Below are 22,088 nucleotides of genomic sequence, written 5' to 3' on the forward strand. Positions count from 1 at the left end.
ACTCATGTTGGCGCCCCCCCCCTATAGGCCGAGTCCGGAAGTGCTGCAGGGGACAGAGGATAATTATTATTATGGTTATCATTGAGTGCACAAAGCCAGAGCATCAAAGTATAATTTGCCCTTTGGTGCACAAGGCTAGTGCATCAAAGGGTCAATTGCTGCTGCCCACAGAGGGCACCACTGTATGCATTCCATACACGGCTCCAAAATATGCAGATCTAACGAGCAGAGGTTTGCTAGTATGATCATTTGTACAACTCATTAGAGATCAACCTAATTTGTGGGAAGAAATCGTTCTGACAGTACTAAACGCAGAGCCCTGAAAGAAGCACCATGGCAGTAGTACACACACAGCCCTCAATACAAGCACCATGGCAGTAGTACACACACAGCCCTAAATACAAGCTCCATGGCAGTAGTACTGCACACACAGCCCTCAATACAAGCACCATGGCAGTAGTACACACACAGCCCTAAATACAAGCTCCATGGCAGTAGTACAAACACAGCCCTCAATACAAGCACCATGGCAGTAGTACACACACAGCCCTCAATACAAGCACCATGGCAGTAGTACTGCACACACAGCCCTCAATACAAGCTCCATGGCAGTAGTACAAACACAGCCCTCAATACAAGCACCATGGCAGTAGTACTGCACACACAGCCCTCAATACAAGCACCCTAGCAAATGACTCTCGGCCCATAGATCTGCTGTGCCAGTGCATTGAGCAAGTTAAAGACTGGATGTGCCAACATTTCCTTCAACTAAATGAGGACAAAACGGAGATAATTGTATTTAGTGCTAAAATGGAAAGGCTTAAAGTAACCCAACACCTTCACTCTCTGTCCCTGAAAACCTCAATAATAATAATAACAGAAATCTAGGGGTTATCATGGATTCAGATTTACATTTCGACAGTCACATCAAATCAGTTACCAAATCTGCCTATCATCACCTTAAAGACGTAGGAAGACTTAGAGGGCTCATGTCCACCCAGGACTTGTACATGCCTTTATCACTAGTAAGCTTGAATACTGCAATGGTCTCCCAAAAAAACCCAAAGGCAACTACAGCTTGTAGCTTGAATGCTGCTGCTTAAGTTCTAACAAAAAAACTAAAAATGTGAACACATTACACCAATTCTTAAATCGTTACATTGGCTCCCTGTATGTCTGAGAATTGATTTTAAAATAATGCTGCTCACCTATAAATCCCTACATGGTTTAGGGCCAAACTATATAACTGATATGCTTCCACAACATAAGCCCTTAGACCACTGGGATCTTCTGAGACCAATCGGTTAATTATCCACAGAGTAAACACGAAACATCAGAAAGCAGGATTTAGTTACTATGCAACAAATAGCTGGAATAAACTCCCTGAGGATTTAAGACTTGCCCCAACTCTGACCACTTTTAAAACAAGACAGAAGACTTTTTTTCTGTTTGCTTTAGCCTTCTGCTAATTCTTAAATACATTGCACTTTCTACAATGCATTTTTTTTTCTTTCATTTTCTTTTACGTATATTTTATTTTATTATTTCATTTTATTGAATGACAATGTTTCTATGTGAAGCACGTTGAGCCTGCCTTGTGTATGCTGTACTATATTTTACTCTCGACTAATAGGAAGGGAAGTCAAATGGCCACCAGATACCACACATATTTCTGTTTCTGTCTGTTTGTTTCTCATATATATATATATATATATATATATATATAACTAAAGCTGTTTTGTTACTAGAGGGGGGATTGTAACAGAATTGTAAAAGTCCTTAATTTTGCTTTTAGCCAGAAGCAGTACATATTGCATCAAGGCCAACATGATGTGAATTTGCATTTAGTCAGACTCCAAACCAATAATAAATCAAAATATCTTTGGTCTTTCAAAGCTTGATTTCAGCTAAACGAAAAAGTAGTAAGAGAGGAAAGCTTTGGGGATTCTACAGTGGTCATATTCTCAGCATATCTAAAAAGCACCTGGATGCAATCAATAGGAAAGAGTACGAAAGGCGAGTGAAATCCCAAATTACATGGTGCATATCTATCATTCATCAGCACGGCAAGGATACCACCACCTGAGTGATACGCCAGATGGTACGCAACCGAGAACCACAAGTCACCCAGCTCCCAAAGCGGAGATTGACACGAGAACGGCAGAGAACTGAAACGGAAAACTAGCAAGCATGTTGCAAGTCTAAGAGTGAGAGACACCCAGTTTGCTGCAACACAAGCTGCTTGTGTTTAAAAAGCATTGGATACCTCTTAAGGACAGCAGCCTCATCCAGTCAAACAGATGATTTAAGGAACTATGCATTGTGGTGATTTAAAAAAAAAAACTCAAAACAAAACCACTACGTGTGGGCTACTGCACACACGATTTTATGGCCGGGCAGAAGGCAACAACACAATGTGCACAATCAGTGTTCACTAATTATGAATTACTGTCACTATGAAAGCCATCGCATCCATCTCGGTTGTGCCGTTTGGCTACAGACCCTCTTGTTGTGTACAAATCAGCTGGTTTAATGCAACAGTACAGAGGGGCCCCCCATTCACCCATACACAACCACAAGGATCCGATAAGGCAGGGAAATGCGGGGAGTTTTACAAAAGGCTCTTGAAGGCTTTGGGTCCTGACAATAGTGGAGAGCCGGGCGTATGGCGATGCCAAGCCCAGTTTCTCCGTCACCAGGGATCCATTCAGCTGGCCTGTCAGCCCTGTCTTTGTCATGTCTGACGTCTCTATTAAAAGTTTGCCGGTCAACCACCCCCCCCCCCACCCCACCCCACCCCAAACCTCCACTCCCCTGCCAGCCGCTGCGACCCATGTGCTCTGCATGGATCAATGCTGCTGTTCACCCCCGACCCCACCGCCCTGCCCTGGACTCAGCTCTCCCCATCTCCCTTCCCGCTCCCCGTCCACACAGCAGAGGGCCTCATTGTGTTTGAGGGGGTGGGGGTTCACACTTAAGAAAATAAGATGGATAAAAAAAAAAAGAGCAAGAGTTTTTTTTTTTTTAAAACAACCAGAACTAAAACTGAAGGCGGATGGTGTCCAGCAGCGTGATGACTGCGGGGTTTGAAGACGTTAAGAGATCATTTTTATAGACTTCTCGGTATTGTGGGAGTGCAATCAGATGAAAGGGCAAACTGTCTGCTTTGTGTGTTTAGTTTACCCACACAAACATTCTGGATCGGGGACTCGCTCTTCTCCTTTTGGGATTTTGTTTCCAGATGAAGGCAGATAAGATTGAAAGAGGATTTGTTTACAGTACATACTGCACTTAAAATGCTATTAATGTTGTTTTGCATAGTATGTTTAGGTTGTATTTATTCTCGGACCAAGTTTCTGGAGACCAGAAATGTCTGTCAAAAACATACAGGTAGACACACATCTTACCTAGCATGAGTTTTGATACAACACTTTATTCCAACAAAAGGCTTATTTTCCCTAAATAAATAAACAAAAACTCTATCTAAAACTCTTCTCTATTTTTGTTTGTATAAAAAAATCGAAGTTGTCTTTCAGCTTTCATTATCAATAATATGGAATTTTGCAATATGAAAAAAAAGCCTACATATACACTACGTATTTGGGTTGCTGTTGTTGAAAACACTTCAAATGTAGAAATAAAATGGAAAATAAAATACACAATAGTAATAAATGTTATAATAACAAACGCTTGCATTGTGGCCCCATGTCTACTAGGGATAACAATTATTATTGTTATTATCGTCATTATTACTAGTATTATTATAAACTAACTAACTAAACCCCATCTACGGGGTGGCCCCTTGGAGCGTCCATGGTCACTCACCCTGCTGTCCAAACTCAAACTGTCATCTATTGCTGTGGACACGCCAGCTCTCTAGATGCTAGGAGGCTCTCCATGTTGAAAGCAAACGAGATGGAAAGCAAACGAGGTGCAGCACTTCAAATCCACATTGCATGTATTACACCAGCGTCAACAACTGCTTACACTGGATAAACTATCCGTTGACCATTGCAACAGACAACGATGGCTTGTCATCGTTGCACAGCCGCACTCAAGTTGCACAACGGGGAAGTTAAAAGCAGCACGGATAAAACGAATCAACATCGAAACATAACTTAGTCAAATGTCGCATTTTAAAAAGGCATGAAAATACCGTATCTAATAATGACTGGAGTTCTGTTAACGTGTTTGTGGGATCGCATACAGGCATCACATGGCTAAGCCCAATGGAGAGACCTCGACAGTACACCTCACCACAACAAATTACTTGGTCTATCACGAGTTGTTTGCTATTGGGGTTTTTTCCATTTCACACACACATACGCATAGATACATACATACATAAATATACATCCCAGATGAACCTTTAAACGGTCGCTCACCCTGCGTGTGCTAGGGACTGTGCGGTGCGGACAACCCGCAGCATTCGGCATTAGAGGAGCCGTTAATGCAATGTGGCTCTGCAGAGAGACGAACCAACTTTCGCTCTGACGTGGGCTAACAAAAACAGGAAATGTCAAGCTCCGATCGAGAGAAACACACACAAGATTGCCTCTCGGGATCCGAGGTGGTGCCAAACGCAGACGTGTGTACGGCTGGCACATGCAACGCCTGTGAGTCAAGTCAAGTTACTGAAACGTCATGACTCGAGCAATAAGGGCGCTTGCACTCGACACAGCCCGACTCATCTTTTTGAGAGACGGGAAAAAAGACGAACAAAGAAGCAAAATGCGAAACATTGTGAGGAATCTGTAATAAACAACATGCAGTGTGTGAATATTCAGTCACAGATTTAGTCTCTTACCAGTAAATAGTTTTTCAAGTCGGTTTTAGGTGCCGTTTCTTTCCGCCTGGTCGTTTCACGACCTCATTCCAATATGGCACAAGTCGCCACTGCGCATGCTCAGCCGCCTATACCCGTCCTCAGCCCGGGTATAAAAATGACTTCCATCTTCACACACAATAAAATAACATGACATCGAGAATAAAGCACACCTACAACTTCACATAAATGAATAATTCATTGACCTCCCATTTGCATTCTTTTTAAATGGTAGAATATAGTTGATAATAGTCGTTGATATATTTATTTTGTCCCATTCCCAATGGATTCAACACTTGAGTGAATGGTGAACTAGAAATGGATTGTGTATTAGTAATCGACCCACTTTCGTTAATACGTAGCCCAGCTCTCCGTGAAATTAATTTTCTGGGGGGAAAAATAGGCAAAGGTCCTATAGACATTGTTCCTCTCGTTGTTTAAATACAAAACAATCATTGTTTATCTGTTAACCAAACAAAGACAACGCACAGCAATAATTATAATATATACATAGCATGGATGACTACTTTAAAGATATCACTTTATTGTTAAACAATACAGAGGGGCTATGATTGAAAGGCAATGCTCGTGTGATCACTTCGCACATCGTGGCATCACTTCAACGATGCAGGCTTTTGCTGACGATTACCCCATACAACAGACCATTCCCTAGGATACCTCACAATAGAGGAATATCGAGACATGCCGACGAGTAGGAAAACCCATAAAGAAAAAAAAATCGGAGATCTAAGGAAAATTCCACCAGCAGGGATAAATCGCGGAGGCATTTCATACAGTCGATATCTTTACAGAACTAACGGAGGCGAGGTTTTTTGCAATATAGCTATACAAAACAACAGACCAGGAAAGCACTGTACACTTCATTATTACGATCCTTTATACATAGCGTATAATAACATAAAACATGGGCGATACGCAAGAACTTTAAAGCTCAGAGGAACATTGACAAATACTCCAGCTTTCACAACAACTGGGATAGCTTTCAGTCGTTCAAATGTGGGCTAGGTTTTCTTTTGTCCTCATTTCGTCTTGGCTACTTTTCCGATCCAACTAAACTACTGCGTTATTTAAGTGAACGTGTATAAGACGACACAAGCATTCAACCAAAACCCGTGTGCGCACTGCAGGAATGTCGACTCGCCTTTCTTTTCACACAATGAACGGGGGATGTGTGGTTACGGCACCTGACAGATAGGTGGGACTGAAACTGCCCTGACTACAAGGGCTGCTTTAGTCCCACCTTCACTTGCGTTTGAAACCATTTAAAGATGACACTATATGACATTGGCAACGTGGAAAAAGAGTCACGTGGGGGTTTAGATGCATTTATTTATAGTTATGTTGACGTAAAATATGAGTAGAAAAAAAGTAGGCCTATATCCAAATTTCACCAACAGTGCAAGATAGATATTAAAAGATCAATATACAGTATTATTATTTTCGTCTTCAAATATGCAAATTCAAGTAACATAACATTTAAAAAAACATATGATCAAACATTCCTCTCTCCCACACACATATATATCCTTCAGACCGCAGGGCTAGAGTGGTACAGCGCTCTCCAGTATTTCCGCTGGTCCCAAATCACATCTGGGAACCTAAAACATTATGTCTTGCCCTTGAATCCCTTTAGTAAGTACAACGTAAGTACAGGTACAACGCAGTAACCAGTGGCAACACGTCCTCCAGTGGCAGCATGCAGCATTGTACTCATCCCCAGACAGTCTAAGAAACCTATATATACCTCTATAATAGATGTACAGCCGTACTACTGCGAAGATGAATATACACACGTGGTACTGAATGTCTTATGTATTTGTGCTGTAACAAGTGAAGAACTCACTCGCTTGCAACTGAATTCGTAATCGTCCTTGAAATATGAAATCTCATTTTTTTTTCCATATTGGTGTCATCATTGATCCTGGCCAGACCCAACTGGACGTTTTAACTGAACACGCAGATGTTGAGCACGGAGACAAACCAGGTAACAACAAACGGAGACCGGATGGACGCACTGGCTTACAGCAAAAACACTGCAACACTTCCCCTTGCAAGTGTGTGGACTAGTGTGTGTCACCAGCGTGTAAACACGTTATATGGATCAAATACAATATCAAAACACAAAGTCACAATCCTTTCGCTGAAGGTTACAATTTCTACCCATAGTTAAAGATACAATCGAGACATAATATATGTGTGTAATCTTAAGCTTAACAGACCAGTGATTAGAAGAGAGAAAATCCCTGATGTATAGACCAGCCTTGATCAATATACTGTAGCACAGGTTTAAGCCGTTCAACAGACTTTCCTTCAGGTTCCTCATCTATGATTCAGAGTCTGGTGTGGGCTACATCAATTACCAGCCAATATCATGCCTTTTCTCACCTTTTTTTAAAGTCAGGAGAGCCTGGAAAGTTATTTTTTTTCTCTAACTACTCAGTTGAACGTTAAGGCGTTCCAGAAGTGTGCATGGATAGAACCAATGTTTTCAGGACAGACAGCCATTGTGGCTCTTCATTTCGCCATCATGCGTTCCAGCTTGGGATTTATGAAGGAGAAGCCAGCGAACGCTGCCTGGTCCATGGTGTCGATGAGGTTCTTGTCCGCGTGGGAGAAGCGTGGCTTCTCGTTCAGGAACTCCTTATCAAAGTTGCTGCAGTCGTTGGGGCCTTTCTGCAGATCGTGGAAGAAAGGGGGACGGTCTTTTAGCATGCTAGTTGAACCATGATGCTGGTGTAGCCACGGCCTGCTAGTGAAACCTATACATAATTATGTACTGTGCTCTACATATTATGTACAATTAATTATGTACCCGCAGATATGCAACATTATTTGTATAATACATACCAGTATCAACATGTTCATTAATAATTAATAATAATTATTATGTATAGGGTACAATTATGTAATTATGTAGAGGAACGTACCACTTTGGGCTTGAAGGGGGGCTGCACCTCTCTCCGCTCCAGAGCAGTCCAGTTTATCGACTTGAAGAAGCTGTGCAAACGAACGTTCCCAACCACACCCAGCCTTTGATTTGGGTCTCGTTCAAACAACTAGAAGAAGACACACACACACACACACACGCACAACAATATTATTTTGTTGATAGCAGCATTCCTGCGACAAAGCCGTGATAAGTTTACTGCAGAGAGAGTAGTATTATGAGGGACAACACGGCCACGTTGGACGTGTCCGATCAAAGAGAGGGGGAGCGAGGCCGACCTTCTCAATCAGGTCCTTGGACTCCTTGGTGATCCAGCGCGGGTAGTGCGGGGTGTCCATCCGGATGGACTCGAACAGCTGGTCCTCGTCGTCCCCTTGGAATGGCGACTGGCCAATCAGCATCTCGTACACCAGCACGCCGAAGGACCACCAGTCCACCGAGAAGGTGTACTTCTGCCCCAACAGGATCTGAGAGAGGAGGAGGAGGAGGGTGGGGGGGGGGGGGAGGAGAGACTACTGTTGTTAAGAGAGGGAGAGCACATCCATCATGATTATCCAGGGCCACAGTATTTGATCACAAATTAAAAACACGCGAGGCTTCAAAAGCACCACGAAACCAAAATGAATAGGAAACTACGGCTATCAGCGTCATCCTCTGAAATAAGCCTCACGGGTGACCTTCACTCGTGTGGATATCAAACACGGATGTTTAGAGGTACGGCTGTAATCAGCGGTCTAATTGGCAACAAACGTATACATCAGAGGCACGTTGGCTGACCTCTGGCGCGATGTAATCTGGTGTCCCGCAGAAAGTGGTTGCTTTGTTCTCTCCACACACGTTCTCCTTGCACATCCCGAAGTCTGCAATCTTGATGTGTCCGTCCTTGTCCAGCATCACATTGTCGAGCTTTAGGTCCCTGCACACGTGTGGTAGTGTGGGGGGGGGGGGATGGGGGGGGGGGGGGGGGGGGGAGTTCAGGTTAGGGTTAGCGGTGGTACAGATTCAGCTAGTATTGTTGGAGATGGCGGTGCCTTCTTACCTGTAGATGATGCATTTGGAGTGAAGGAACTGCAGTCCCACTATGATCTCAGCACCGTAGAACCTGAGCAGACGGGGGGGAAATGAGCAATGAACATTAAGTCAGGGTCTGTGCTACAGCACCGAGGCGGGGGTTGGATGGATGGATGGATGGATGGATGGATTGATGAATGGTGACTAGGCCCTCTGTTAGTCATGGGGAGGTAAGCTACTCACGTGGCTCGGTTGACATCGAAGCGGCCCTTGTCCTGGATGTGGAACATCAAGTCTCCACCGTTCAGGTACTCCATCACAAAGAACAAATGTTCCTGGAGAACACGGAGAAAAAAAATAAAGAAAAAAAGGTTCATCGTTCAACTCTTTTTAGAGGAGATATCTTTACAGCACACTTCCAGTATTTCCGTTTTTCAATTTAATATTTTGTAATAGCCACTTTGTCATCATCTTTCTACCTTTCCTTACCGTCATGCATTTTTGAGAAATAACTAATGCATAAATATTCAAGCGCTGACAGATCTGTACTTTGCAAAAAAAGGGACTAAGCTGACACAAGCTGGCATGGTCACACACGGTTAAAGAAAACCATTTCTTTGCACTGGCCCATTCTCAGTCCTCGAAGTATTAAATCAAAACCCACATGTATACTTCACCAAAATGAATAACCATTATACGACTACTCAAGTAGTTGGATATTATGGATAACCTTGGCTGGAGGTAGTCTTTAAGAGGGGGGTTCTGGGTAAGTGGCTATTATAAATGCATTCGCCGTGTCCTAATCTGAAATGTCATTAACTCTTCTGTTCACATTATACCGTCTGGGGGTTATGCAGAGTTCTGCATCTTTCTGTTTACAAGGAGCGCACACATCATTCCATTCCAATACGTTTCCTAATTCACCTTTCATCTGCCATCAAACTGACCCTCAAGTCAAACCAGAATGTATTTAGTTTGTTTATAAGGTACGCCTTTAACATTTATTAAAAAGGTCAGGATACCCAAAACCTGGGAAGGTTAATTTACATTCGTTCTAGCCACGGGAAAACATACAAAAATAGAAACAAAATGAACTAAATAAATCTTCTTAATAAATATTATTCAGATGAAGAGGGCCATCTGGACACTATGTTAAGAAGCTTTGTTAATACACGTTTGGGCCCCACTCCCTGGGGGTCGAGTGGTTAGTATTCGGTGCGCCCACTGCCGCGGCATGGGTTCGATTCAGTCCGTGAAAAAACGTTTGAGGAAAGGAGTAATCTCGTGAGTGATCACTTACTTTGGTCTGGAAGGTGGAGTAGAGGTGCGTGAGGAAGGGGTTGTCCCAAGCCAGGGAGAGGACTCTCTTCTCCACCATGGTGCACTCTATGTCATCGTCCATCATGACCACGTCCTTCTTGAGGGCCTTCACCGCAAAGTACTCGCCCTGGCCCTTCAGCTCGGCCAGCAGCACCTGGGGACCAGAAATACCCCAAGGTCACTGTGTAGTCGTGCATCCAATACGGGACGACTTGAACTTGATAATGATCAGTAATATGGAGGAAAATAGCAATGCTGCACGGAGCCACAACTGTTTTTGGGAGATTTGATAACCTTCCCTTATACAGTTCCCTCATTTCTAGTAGTATTTACCCTGGTAATTAGAGTCAATACTAGGTAAATATTGCTTGGAAAATGGAATATCTTACTCAGTAAAGTTGCACAGTTTGTGTTTATTGCATGGAGAAGCAATAACTAGTCACAAGGTATATGGTAAGAACATGGTAATACCATGGAAACCAACGGCTTCCTTTAACTGAATAGTTTCAGATCACTTTCTGAGTAAATTGTAAAAATATTTGCAGAACAGTATTTAGTATTTAGGTAATTTTTCAACTTAAATAAAAAAGGATAAATCATATAATAAATCATATAATAATCATATAATAAATCATAAATCATACATACACCTTATAAATGGGTGGGGCCATGAACAATAACTTTTTAAGAAAAGGTTTGAATTAAATTAAACTACTGACATAAACCTTGGATAACTACAATTGTAACTTAAGAAGAGGAGGTGTTTCTAAGAATTAGTTGCCTACTTTCCAAAAAAGTACACAATTAAATCTTGAGTAATTATCAACATCTTTTTTTACGTCACATCTACACGGTATTTAGTTGAGTTGATTTAATTTCGGTGTGTTAGTTTTATACTGGATTTAGAAATAAAAAGTTATTCCATAAAAGATTTAAAGGTCTAGCATTATTATTATTATTATTTGTATTGGTTTTCTTTGTGGTACGAGTCTAGGCTACATTTCATGGATCGATACATTGAAAGAGTTGTAGGTCGTAGCCTATAGCTTCTGATACACATGGCCTACCTTGCCGAAGCTGCCTTTGCCCAGCACCTTGTGGAACACAAGCTGGTTGAATGTCAGGCGTCTGGCCAACGCCGGACCGGAGTCCTTCTTTGCGGTTACATCTTCTGTGATATAATTACCAATTACTTGACTACGTGACCATAAACACCGCGGTGCAGAATAGGAAAATAATTAAATAGCATGAAAATAATTAATGTAGTCTTATGTGCAATGTCAAAAAATCCGTAGGTGAGATTACAAGTCAGAGTACACAGTAATAACAGCTTCTTACCACTAGGGTCTGCTTCTGCACTTTTAGTCTGCTTCTGCCCAAAGTCTTGGTAAATCCCGACCGCAGACCCATCGTCCGGCTTCTTCCCGGGTTTCTGAGGGAGAGAAGAGGCTTGTTGAAACGGAATACACCCTTATCAAGATCCTACCAACGTCAATAAACGATATCATTACTTAGCGTAGTGAACTAGTTCACTAGTAGCTACGAGAGAAAGCTCTACCTGGCTGATGTAGGAGAGAGCCTCGGCCAGGAGCTTCTGGTTGATGCCGCACAGGTTGGCCACCTTGCCCTGGCAGTAGCTGTGGACGTTCATGGAGCAGTCTGTTCCAGGGAGGAATGAGAGAGGGGAATTAGAGCTGAACACAAACCCTAGCTCACGCTGCTCGGGGTTAGATGACAGTTGGATTGTTCCAAACCTCTAGTTGGGTTCCGATTTTTTTTTTTTTAATATATATATATGGCTTTAAGGATGGATTAGAGACGATCAGAGTTAAGTAAATCCAAGTTAAAAATGAACATAATCCATTTCTTTTTTTTTCATCTAATCTGAGATGTGTTGCACCATCTTAATATAATCATGGATTTGTCTATCTCTGTTTAGCACTTTGAACACATATTTAAATCTACATTTAACCACTTTGACGGTTAAAAAAGGTGTTGAAATACTGAGGTAGAAATAAAAAAAATGTAATTTAATTAAATAATTAAAAATTATTGTCGAGGACAGACAGACAGACAGACTCACCTTCACATTTGAGGCCCTGCTTGTACAGGCCCCAGAGTAGGCTGCCGCAATGGTCGCAGAAGGTAGGGCCCCTGTAGTTGTGGCACTTCAGGCGATGGGGCATGTCAATCTTAAAGCGCTCCTTCTGGAACTGCAATCCACACATAAAAGCCCAGTTAATATCATATTATATTATATAGCGTAAAATATGAATGACCAAAATTCGATAATTAGGTTGAACTTTATAATTTATAGTCTTTTACGATAACATGGCGTTTCCGTAGTGATGGTCTCACACACGCATTGAGAGCTTAATTTCCAAGAATGGTCAATACGACTACAATTCCTATGGATTGGAGGTTTAAAGATGTTGATGTTGATGATTATTAAAAGGTTTCCTAGACGACAAAGAGAGAGGGGAAACTCCTTGTTCTGGTACAAAGGTCTCCTCTCTGCAGTGTTTATCAGTCTCTGTGCTGTAAGTGTCTCCGTCGCGAGGATTCGAACTCACTGGTTATAGGAATTACAACCGTCCTGGAACTAAATTATTGATTCACATCTCTTCCACTCACACCCACAACCAAGAGTGAAGTTCACAATAATATGAGCCTGTTTTATGAATCACTGCAGTTACTGCTGTAGTTCTTAAAATATATATGACTTGTGAAGGTGAAACACTGCAGTTCCCAGTCCAACGTTGACAGACAGGTGTACTTTAGTGGAAACCTACCATCGTATCCCGACTGTTGGCGGCAGTTCCAGTGCACCTGCCGATGATCTTCTCAATGCATCTCTTGTGTATCGCTGCATTGCACTCTGAGGGAAAGACAGAAGCACATGTTAAGACATAGCAGACATACTGTAGTAATAGTAGTATGATATTGTAAGTAGAGAATTTAATGAACAGGGGTTTATATTGAAAAAAACGTTTTTCACTCCAGAATGCTTAATAGTACTAAATGATAAAAACCACTCACGTCTACACTTGTACCCCTGCTTATTGAGACCCCTGGAAAGGAAATCAAATATATTATTGTGTTGATAGTGAACATATATACAAGTACAAGAGTCCTGATGAATAAAGTAAATCACTTTATCAAAAATAAAGTACATTTTTTGATATTGATACAAAACTCAGATCTCTGAATTTCAATGGATGAAATCACACAATGTCAAAATGGTTTAGCAAAAAAGAGATGGAAAACTATGCTGCAATAGGAGTGACATGAGTCTTCAGACAAAGGATAGCAGTTTTCCTTTTATATCCGGGGGGGGGGGGGGCAGCGGGGGGTGTCATGAATCTGTCTCAATAAACCAGGCCAAACATGAACGGAATAGACGTGTGTTTGAACCAAAACCAACAGTAAAGCGATGCTTTACGGTTCATCCACTTCGTCTCACCAGATGAACTCCTTGCAGACGGAGCAGAAGGTGGGCTGGCCGAAGAAGATGGCGCTGAACTCGTGGTTCTTGATGAGGTGGACCTTGGGCTGCTTGACGGCCCCTCGGCGCCGAGTCAGGGTGGTCAGCCCGTCCTCTGCGATGACCCTCACCGACGACTTACACGACACTGGAGGAATCCATTTCACACAATCTCTTAGTTATACTACTATCTGTTCGTTATACATTTACAATATATAAATATGAAATCTAGCCTTTTCTTGAAAGGGGATTTGGGGAGTGAGATTAGAGGTTGTCAAAGAGGACAAAAGACAGAGACAGCAGAATATTGTGGGTGATCGGAACCTGCATTAGTTCGGACAAATTTATATATAACAATTGGATCGATGTAATTGTTATTCATTTACCAACCTAGACCTAGGCTTGATATTTTTGTTTAGTTTAATGGTGACAATATTTCCATCATACCCATCATCATGGTGCATTACTATTCGATCTTTACAAAGGCAGGGAGAAGCTTTCAAACGAGTCTTTAGTCAGGAGGTTTTCTGGTATGTGGCTAAGTCTGATGCAAGTCAAAGGGGTAGGGGTTAAGGGGCGCGCAGAAAGGTTACAGAGTGTGTGTGTGCGTGTGTCAATGTGTGTGTGTGCGTGTGTGCGTGCGTGTGTGTGGGAAGGCCACAGGATATAACGACCAATAAGAAACACTTAGTTTAAGGAAACCAGTGAGTGTTAAGCGATGACATGAACGAGATAAAATTAATTTGAATAGTCCGTCTGTTACTGGTGATGGTTATATGCTGACATAAGCCTGTTTCCCACGGGGAGGACATGGAGGTGGGGGAGGAGCGAGATGGCGGGGGACGACAGAGATGGGGGAGAGAAGAGAGAGGGAGGGAGGGGGAGTTGCAGTGCAGTGATGTGGTTTGGTTGCTTTTTCAAATATACAACATCTGAAAAATAATTTGGAGTTTTTGCAGTCGAATAGCTAGTACTACTACTACTACTACTACTACTACTACAATTTAATTAGTAGAAATCCCAATCAAATTGAATGTCTTTCCCATGTGCACAATGAAAGTAACTTCAACTTTGTGTTGAGTAATCCTGGAAAATAAACTATTCTGTTCAGAATCATAAATACCTTAAAAGACAGGGGGGGGGGGCTAACTGCTAACAGAAATCAAGCTTGATCCAAAATCAGCTGCCCATCAAATGCAGCGCACAGACTCCCCAGGAAGGTTAGAGAGGAGTCGAAGACCCAGTCTATTGTTTTGCAAGTGCTGTTCTGTGCATGACTGTTGCTACAGGTAGGAAGACCACTAGAGGGCACTGTATATCAACTCAAATAGTAATGGAAAGTGTGTTGGGGTGTTGGGGGAAGGGTCCGCCAACTGGACTAAAGGGCTGCCTGTTCACAGCCCAATGCACAGCTCCCTGGTGGTCTAGTGGTTAGGATTCGGCGCTCTCACCGCCGCGGCCCGGGTTCGATTCCCGGTCAGGGAACTACGCTTTTTTTGAACTCCTTTGAACTGCTTCAGCTTTATTCTATTTTGTTACCCGTGTCCGTGTCTTCCAGGAAAAACTGCACCGACATCTGGATCTTGCCGGAGGGATGCAGGTCCATCCAGAACTCGGTGCAGCAGTTGTTCCTGGCCTTCTTGCAGCGCTCGGCCAGGACGGACAGGCCCACCGTGGCCTCCGACAGCGGCTCCTCCGCCGTCCTCATGAGCAGCATGTGGAGCACGCGGCCCTCGTGGATGTGAGCGTCGAACGAGGTCTTCCAGCCCGGGTACATGGTGGGCTTCCTCTGGACCAAGGTCTTCCCTCGCTCTGGTTAGCAGGGGAGTGGGGGGGGGGAGGGGTACGCAAGGTTGAGAAAAGCAAGGCAACAACAGTGCGCAAACTCACATGTTTGAAGTCTCAGTGTGTGTGTGTGTGTGTGTGTGTGTGTGTGTTCGGTGTGCGGCGTGTGTGTGTTTATGGGAATTGCGCACCTGTGCTGACGGACTCCTTCATCTTGATGCCACAGATGGGCGTGCCGTCCAGCGGGGGCAGCGCCCCTAGGTCAAACGTGTTGACGGCTATTCGCAGGAATGGAGCCATGGCGTGTGCTGGAACGATGTACCGGACAAACAATGAGAGGGTGACAAAAGACCTTATAATGCTTAGATGATCATTATCATCATCATCAAAGATGACATGATTATGTGTGCGCTTGAAAAACCACAAGGAGAAACCGCAGGAAGCCGAATCTTCCAACGCAAATGTACAAATGAGTTTACTTCAGTCAAGAGAGAGGATACCGCAGTGCTCGACAATGTGTTATGTCTGCCACCATAGATGTGAGCCTAGATCAAACGAACCAAAGAATGTGTTCAAACTATTTTCTCTTTAATGCTGCTATTCATGATGTATAATTAAGTTGCGTCACGGCATTCGTGAACATAACATAACAGATGGCATAACAGTAGGTTTAAAACACATGTTTAGCTTGGGCTGAGTCCAAGTCCAGCACCAAAAACACATGGCAAGCTTGGATAACATATAATCTCCCTACATTTCAGAAGTAGCTGATTAAATGAACCCCAATGTGGTGGAACTGCATTCCAGATTTCAATGGAGCAATGATGGAAACATTGCCAATGATGTGCCAAGACAAACCCTATTGTTCCTTCTGAGAGTGTAAGGTTCCTTTAAGGAGTCTAGGGTAAAGGAACTGACCTGAACAACGAGAAAGGGAAAACTATGCAGACACCAATAACTCACTGCTGGTGATAACAACAGTCATTCAGGTCCAAGTGAAAATCAAATAATAATAAAACACGTTGCTTGGTTTATTATAAACAAAATGTTTGAGATATATAATGTTAACCTGAACAAGCTTTATAGATCAATCAAAACGATGATATTGATGTGTCACTCGGCTGGTTTCCTCTAGTGGTCCACTCTAGTGCTGCTGGTTCCCTCTATCACTCTTCCCCTTTAGCGCTGGTCCACTCAAGAGTGTGCGCGTGTGTTTGAGTGTGCACGTGTGTGTGCGTGTCCGTGTGCGTGTGTGTGTGTGTGTGTGTGTGTGTAAGAGACAGAGAGTACCAACAGGCCTCCAAGGCACCGAGTCTGTATAAATCAATCAGCTTGATCCTCTGATCTTTACATCTATCTACACATCTATCTATATGTCTGTCTATCTCAACATTTTCACATCTATCTATTGAAAGATGTACCCATCTACCTATTCATACATCTAGCTATTTACACGTGACGTCAATCTATCCATACATCTGTCTAGAAACCAGAATAACAACCTGTGATGGAAATACAATACCACCAATTGCCGGTAACTCCTTAGAAATAATGTGGAAACTAGAATGACGAGCTGTGATCGGAAGAGGACCAAAATATTCCACTAATTATACAGGTGCTAAAAACAGTCGCAGTATAAATGGAGATAGGAAACAACAGAATGATGTGGATTGGGTGGCTGCAACATGGTTGATCAGGTTAACCTTTGGATTTCTTTGCTAGAGGATACATTTATCTTGATCTACATGTTTGCAATCCATTAATCTAGTACGGCTACACCACTCAGGCAACCGTTTCAGATAAAATATAACATACGCCACAGTGTGGTATTCGTGATTTGGGGATCTTTTTTTTTTTGGAGTGGGAAGATTAGAAATACAGTGCTTTTAATAAGAAATACAACTTAATTTAACATAATTTGACCTCCCAACTCTTTACAACACTGCATAAGACAACTCATTTGTTTTAAGAACTGGGCCTAGAGATGATATTGAGATCTATTTGTAATTGTTTGGTAATGTATTTATAAGCACAAATCAAAATGTGTCATCATGCAGACAGTTTCTTTAGTCTGAATTAATGGAAAATTAAACTTGACGACAACAATGCAATTCCAGTTGCCAGTTCAGTAGTTAACCACAATGGTGGCCGGTTGGAATGTTTGGCTATTGACCTTCCGGGACAAAAGGATGGAAAGACGAAAGTTTGTACGTTGTGAACTGTCGCTCACAACAAGAGTGAAGATGCATTTTTGTAATGCATCACATTCAAATGCTTAATATATGCAGGCATTCAGTGACAGGTCCAGCAAGCCAAGCCGGTTACATGATACAAAACTGTGGTTAAGGGCTGCACAAATTGTTTTATAGATATCATAGTGCACACACACACACACACACACACACACACACACACACACACACACACACACACACACACACACACACACACACACACACAACACACAAACACACACACAAAAATTGTACTAGTACTCTTACTTTTTAATCTACTTGTTATTAAACATTCTGCATCCCATGTCTGTTAGCATCCAAAAAGATACATTTTATTTGCGATGCTTATGACCCACATTTTCAAATACTTCTTTTCATTATTTAAAAAGAAATTGTTGGAAGGCTAAAGTTTAAAAGTACGGATGAGCAACAATGAGAAGAGTAATAGCAGGTAGGGCACTTGCTATTGCATTCACTTCTATAACTATTCCCACTCACTGTTGTTCACTCCTAACACTCACTACTAGTACTCACTATCGCTCGCTACTATTATATACCACTACAACCTCTCACTACTATTATCGCTCGCTTCACTCACTACTGCCTTATTATATTCATTTCTAAAAGCATGAATGCTGTGATCTTCTCCTACTGACCCTTTAAGCGATGGTGACGGAGCAGTGAACCTGGACCTGCTGAGAGAACTGGCCAGACAACATGCCGTTCGGGGCTTACCGTCCCTAACCCTGTACCCGGGTAATTATGTATGTCAACATTTCTAACGCATGATTATCCACAATGGCTTTCCGGCTCACCGTACTTAATTATTGTGCTTGTGCAAAAATAAAATGTTCATTCTAATTTCAGTCTAAATTCAAGTAGTTCCTTAACTTATATTAACATCCTTAAGTAAATCTGTTGAAATTCTGCTGGACAGGGTGTTCAAAATGGCCATGGTGATGTTGCAGACTAGACGCAGTACCAGTCCAGAGCAGTACAGAAGCTCCTAGGAACAAGCATGGTGCATAGTGACACCAGGTCGTTCTGCAGCTGATCAAACATGCAACAACAATAACACCCCCAGGCATGCTCTGTGCATAGATAATAGGATAATAGGCTTCAAAAGATAATAGGCAGGTGTGTGTGTGTGTGGTTGCGTGTGTTTGGGTGTGTGTGTGTGTGTCTGGGTGTGTGTGTGTGTGTGTGTGTGTGTGTGTGTGTCTGGGTGTGTGTGTGTGTGTGTGTGTGTGTGTGGTTTCATCTTGGTGCAGGACTAATAGGACTAACATTTATTTTCAGAATAAAAAAGGGAGCTTTTATATTTATGGTACAACCTTGAACAAAGTAGTCTTTAACGTGACTCTGCAGCTTATTTCCTGCTCCAACATTACTAAGCATAACACTTACGTACCAGGTTCATGTATAACACTAAGGCTTTGCTAAGCAGGTTCATGTATAACAATTTGCTAACCAGGTTTAGTGTTTAATACTTTGCTAACCAGCTTCATGCACTTCAACACTTGAGTGCAGCAACAATAAACCAATCAAAACAGTTTAAAAAAAAAAAAGTCACTCGTGGTATATGTTTTTCCTGCCTTCTCCACCCGCCACACATACATTTTACTTAGTCGGCAAGCACACGTACAAATCAATCAAAATATATTAGTTGAAAAAAATATATTAGTAGATAAGAGCTTGCCCACACTTATTGCTAATCATTTTCAATCATATGAAGCAGTTTCATGATCCAAATTAATAATGCTAATATGTAAATTACTAATCATAACAATTTCAGACGTGGGATGAGCATAATCTGAAATGATAGCAGCGATGTGTATCCTCATTACATATATAGTATCCAATTGCAGTCCATCAGGTCTTCACCAGGCCTACAGCTGATCAACTACAGGAATGTCTGCAGGAAAACACCCACGATTCCTAATCATAGACAGAGCCACAACAAAGAACTACTGGAGAGCGAGGCACAGAGATAGAGACACACACACACACACACACACACACACACACACACACACAGAGACAGAAACACAGAAAAACAGAACGATAGAGTTACTTGTTCAAGGTTAGGCTAGGGTGGATGGGTGGATGGCTCGTTGCTGCATGTTGCTGCTCCATTTCACTACAAAATCCATACTTGTCAGAAATTATATCGCGGTCAAAAGTGTTACATGGGATATTTTCTCTGAACAATGCACTTCTGCTTGATAAAACACACATCGTTCAGAGATACTGCATGAACCAGCTCGGAATGACAGCTCTGCACTAACAGAAGTGGAGTTTTATTGCCCTTTCTATTCAAGTATTCAGTGGTGAAATTTAATCATCTTAGACCGAAAGTAAAGTCTTCAGTTTTCCCAATTCCCTTTTGGCACATCTTCAAACCTGTTATACCTGCAGAAAGCGGAACGAATCCCACTAGAGAGTGTGTGTGTGTGTGTGTGTGTGTGTGTGTGTGTGTGTGTGTGTGTGTGTGTGTGTGTGTGTGTGTGTGTGTGTGTGTGTGTGTGTGTGTGTGTGTGTGTGTGTGTGTGTGTCCTTTCCCCATATCGTCAAAGGTGACTGGTGTCACTTTCTGCCTCGTTCACAGATCAAACCTCAGTTAATAATGACTTCACACAACTTGGCAGCCAGAGTAGGATGTGGTGAGAAGCAAATTGTGTGTATGGTATCTGTGTGTGTGTGTGTGTGTGTGTGTGTGTGTGTGTGTGTGTGTGTGTGTGTGTGTGGAAAACTGTGTGTGTGTGTGTGTGTGTGTGTGTGTGTGTGTGTGTGTGTGTGTGTGGAAAACTGTGTGTGTGTGTGTGTGTGTGTGTGTGTGGAAAACTGTGTGTGTGTGTGTGTGTGTGTGTGTGTGTGTGTGTGTGTGTGTGTGTGTGTGTGTGTGTGTGTGTGTGTGTGTGTGTGAAACTGTTGGGTTTGATCAGTCTGTTTTCGGAGAAGTGTTGCAGTGAACTGTCGCCGCCACACGCTTTGCATCATTTTTCCTCTGTGTCTGTGTGTGTGTGCGCACTTCTGGATACCTGCTGCACTGGGGACTCGTCAACGAGCAGATGTCACGGCTGTGTACTTTACCAAAGCAAACTGACACGCCTTCAGCAGAGGTGGACAGATAGAAGGACAGGTTGGTGTGCTTCTGTACCTGTAAACCTTCTGTCCCTGTTATACGATATAAAAAAATATATAATATAAAAAAAACATTGTGGTTTGTACAACACACAACCAATACTTCATTGTGCCATGTTTTTTTTTCCTCTTTATCTCAAGGTTATACGGTTGAAAATAGGCTTCACAGTCACAGTTGCCTAAGCAACCATGAAAGCCATGGACTCTGTTGTTTTCTACCAAGAGAACGCTAATCTTTTTCACAAAGCCAGTCGCTCGCCGTTGTGGAGCACAGTGCGGACACACTTGCCTAAACACGAATACATTTCCAATGATCAATAAATATCAGCAAAGCCGGAGTAAAATTAGGAAGCGTGTCAGTGTGTGCAGACCGGGCGAACCTGGGTCATCAGGTTTACAGGAGCTTATAGTAGGACTTGCCAGTGTCTACTCTACTGGTTCGCCTTTGACACTCACTGACAGACAATGCTAATCGGTTGTCAAATCGTCAACATGTTTTGGAAATATAACCGATAGAGGGGGAACTTGAATATCACCAAGCTTCTCTTTCGATTAAGCGACGACTCCAGCCGAACGTTAGTAGTTGATCTACTCGTAAACACAGCTCGGGTCGGTATTGACGCGTCTGGTGAGACATAAACAAGACGCGGTGGCGAACGAGGAACGAGGAACGCGTGACGTGAGTGAAAGTAGTGGACGGTCCTGATTCATTGAACCATGTCACAGAAATCGAACTATTGCACGGCGGGTCAAACGGGGAGAATGGACACCTTGCATGCACAGTCTCGACCGAGAATACCAGTGAGACAAGTTTCTCAGCGTGCAGCAGCCGGGCTACATCGTGGAAAGTTAGTACACCCACCCACCCAGCAGTGTAGAAGACTTCAGCAGGACTTACCTTCCCGCGGAGAAACCAGGAATAAGTGGCTGCTGGACTGCTTCGCGGTGACTTTGTTGTCTTCACCGTTTCAGGAAGTATTGGTGTGTGTGTGTGCGTGCGTGTGTGTGTGTGTGTGTGTGTATGTGTGGTTGTCTCTCTCTCTCTCTCTCTCTCTCTGGCAGTCGAGTAGAGGCGAGTGTCTAGGGCTCAAGAGGTGGGACAAGCCAAGCGGTGACGTCAGACCAGGTGAACTCCGGCCGCAGCAGAGAGATGAACGGGACCCGATGTTTTGTCGTCTTTTTCATCTGAGAACAACACGATACTTTTATTTTTTCCTTTTCCTATGCTTCCGCTTTAGTTTGAAGGCTGTGTGAAGTGCAAAACCGAGTAGGGGAAGGTACAGTTTCGGAGTAGTCAGTGTCCATTTAATAACATTA

General features: G+C 42.8%; 1 protein-coding gene and 1 non-coding gene across 2 annotated transcripts; one reads left to right on the forward strand and one right to left on the reverse strand.

Annotated features, from left to right (window-relative positions):
• Nucleotides 1-6,157: 6,157 nt before the first annotated feature.
• LOC311338300 (protein kinase C delta type-like) lies at nucleotides 6,158-21,795 on the reverse strand. The gene is made up of 17 exons (XM_084463521.1): nucleotides 21,670-21,795; nucleotides 15,585-15,701; nucleotides 15,148-15,420; nucleotides 13,588-13,756; nucleotides 13,164-13,195; nucleotides 12,917-13,002; nucleotides 12,208-12,337; nucleotides 11,683-11,783; nucleotides 11,463-11,556; nucleotides 11,192-11,295; nucleotides 10,105-10,278; nucleotides 9,048-9,139; nucleotides 8,833-8,895; nucleotides 8,571-8,709; nucleotides 8,072-8,260; nucleotides 7,774-7,902; nucleotides 6,158-7,519 (listed from the first exon to the last, which is right to left on the reverse strand). Exons 2-17 carry the CDS (start codon nucleotides 15,691-15,693, stop codon nucleotides 7,361-7,363), a joined length of 2,043 nt encoding a protein of 680 aa, XP_084319647.1. The 5' UTR covers nucleotides 15,694-15,701; nucleotides 21,670-21,795; the 3' UTR covers nucleotides 6,158-7,360.
• On the forward strand, nucleotides 15,022-15,093 carry AC3HAE_009505 (transfer RNA glutamic acid (anticodon CUC)). Its single transcript has one exon. It is a non-coding gene; the product is annotated as a tRNA-Glu (tRNA).
• Nucleotides 21,796-22,088: the final 293 nt, after the last annotated feature.

The sequence above is a fragment of the Micromesistius poutassou genome (genome assembly GCF_964030765.1).
Source record: "Micromesistius poutassou genome assembly, chromosome: 2".
NCBI lineage: Eukaryota > Metazoa > Chordata > Actinopteri > Gadiformes > Gadidae > Micromesistius > Micromesistius poutassou.

Excerpts from the sequence above, each read along its gene's own strand:
- LOC311338300 (XM_084463521.1), bottom strand. The coding sequence starts at position 15,693 with ATGGCTCCATTCCTGCGAATAGCCGTCAACACGTTTGACCTAGGGGCG. Across the intron at positions 11,557-11,682 it reads CTCTCTCCTACATCAGCCAG|AAACCCGGGAAGAAGCCGGA; the intron begins GTAGAGCTTTCT and ends TCTCTCCCTCAG. Across the intron at positions 8,896-9,047 it reads TTCGATGTCAACCGAGCCAC|GTTCTACGGTGCTGAGATCA; the intron begins GTGAGTAGCTTA and ends CCGTCTGCTCAG.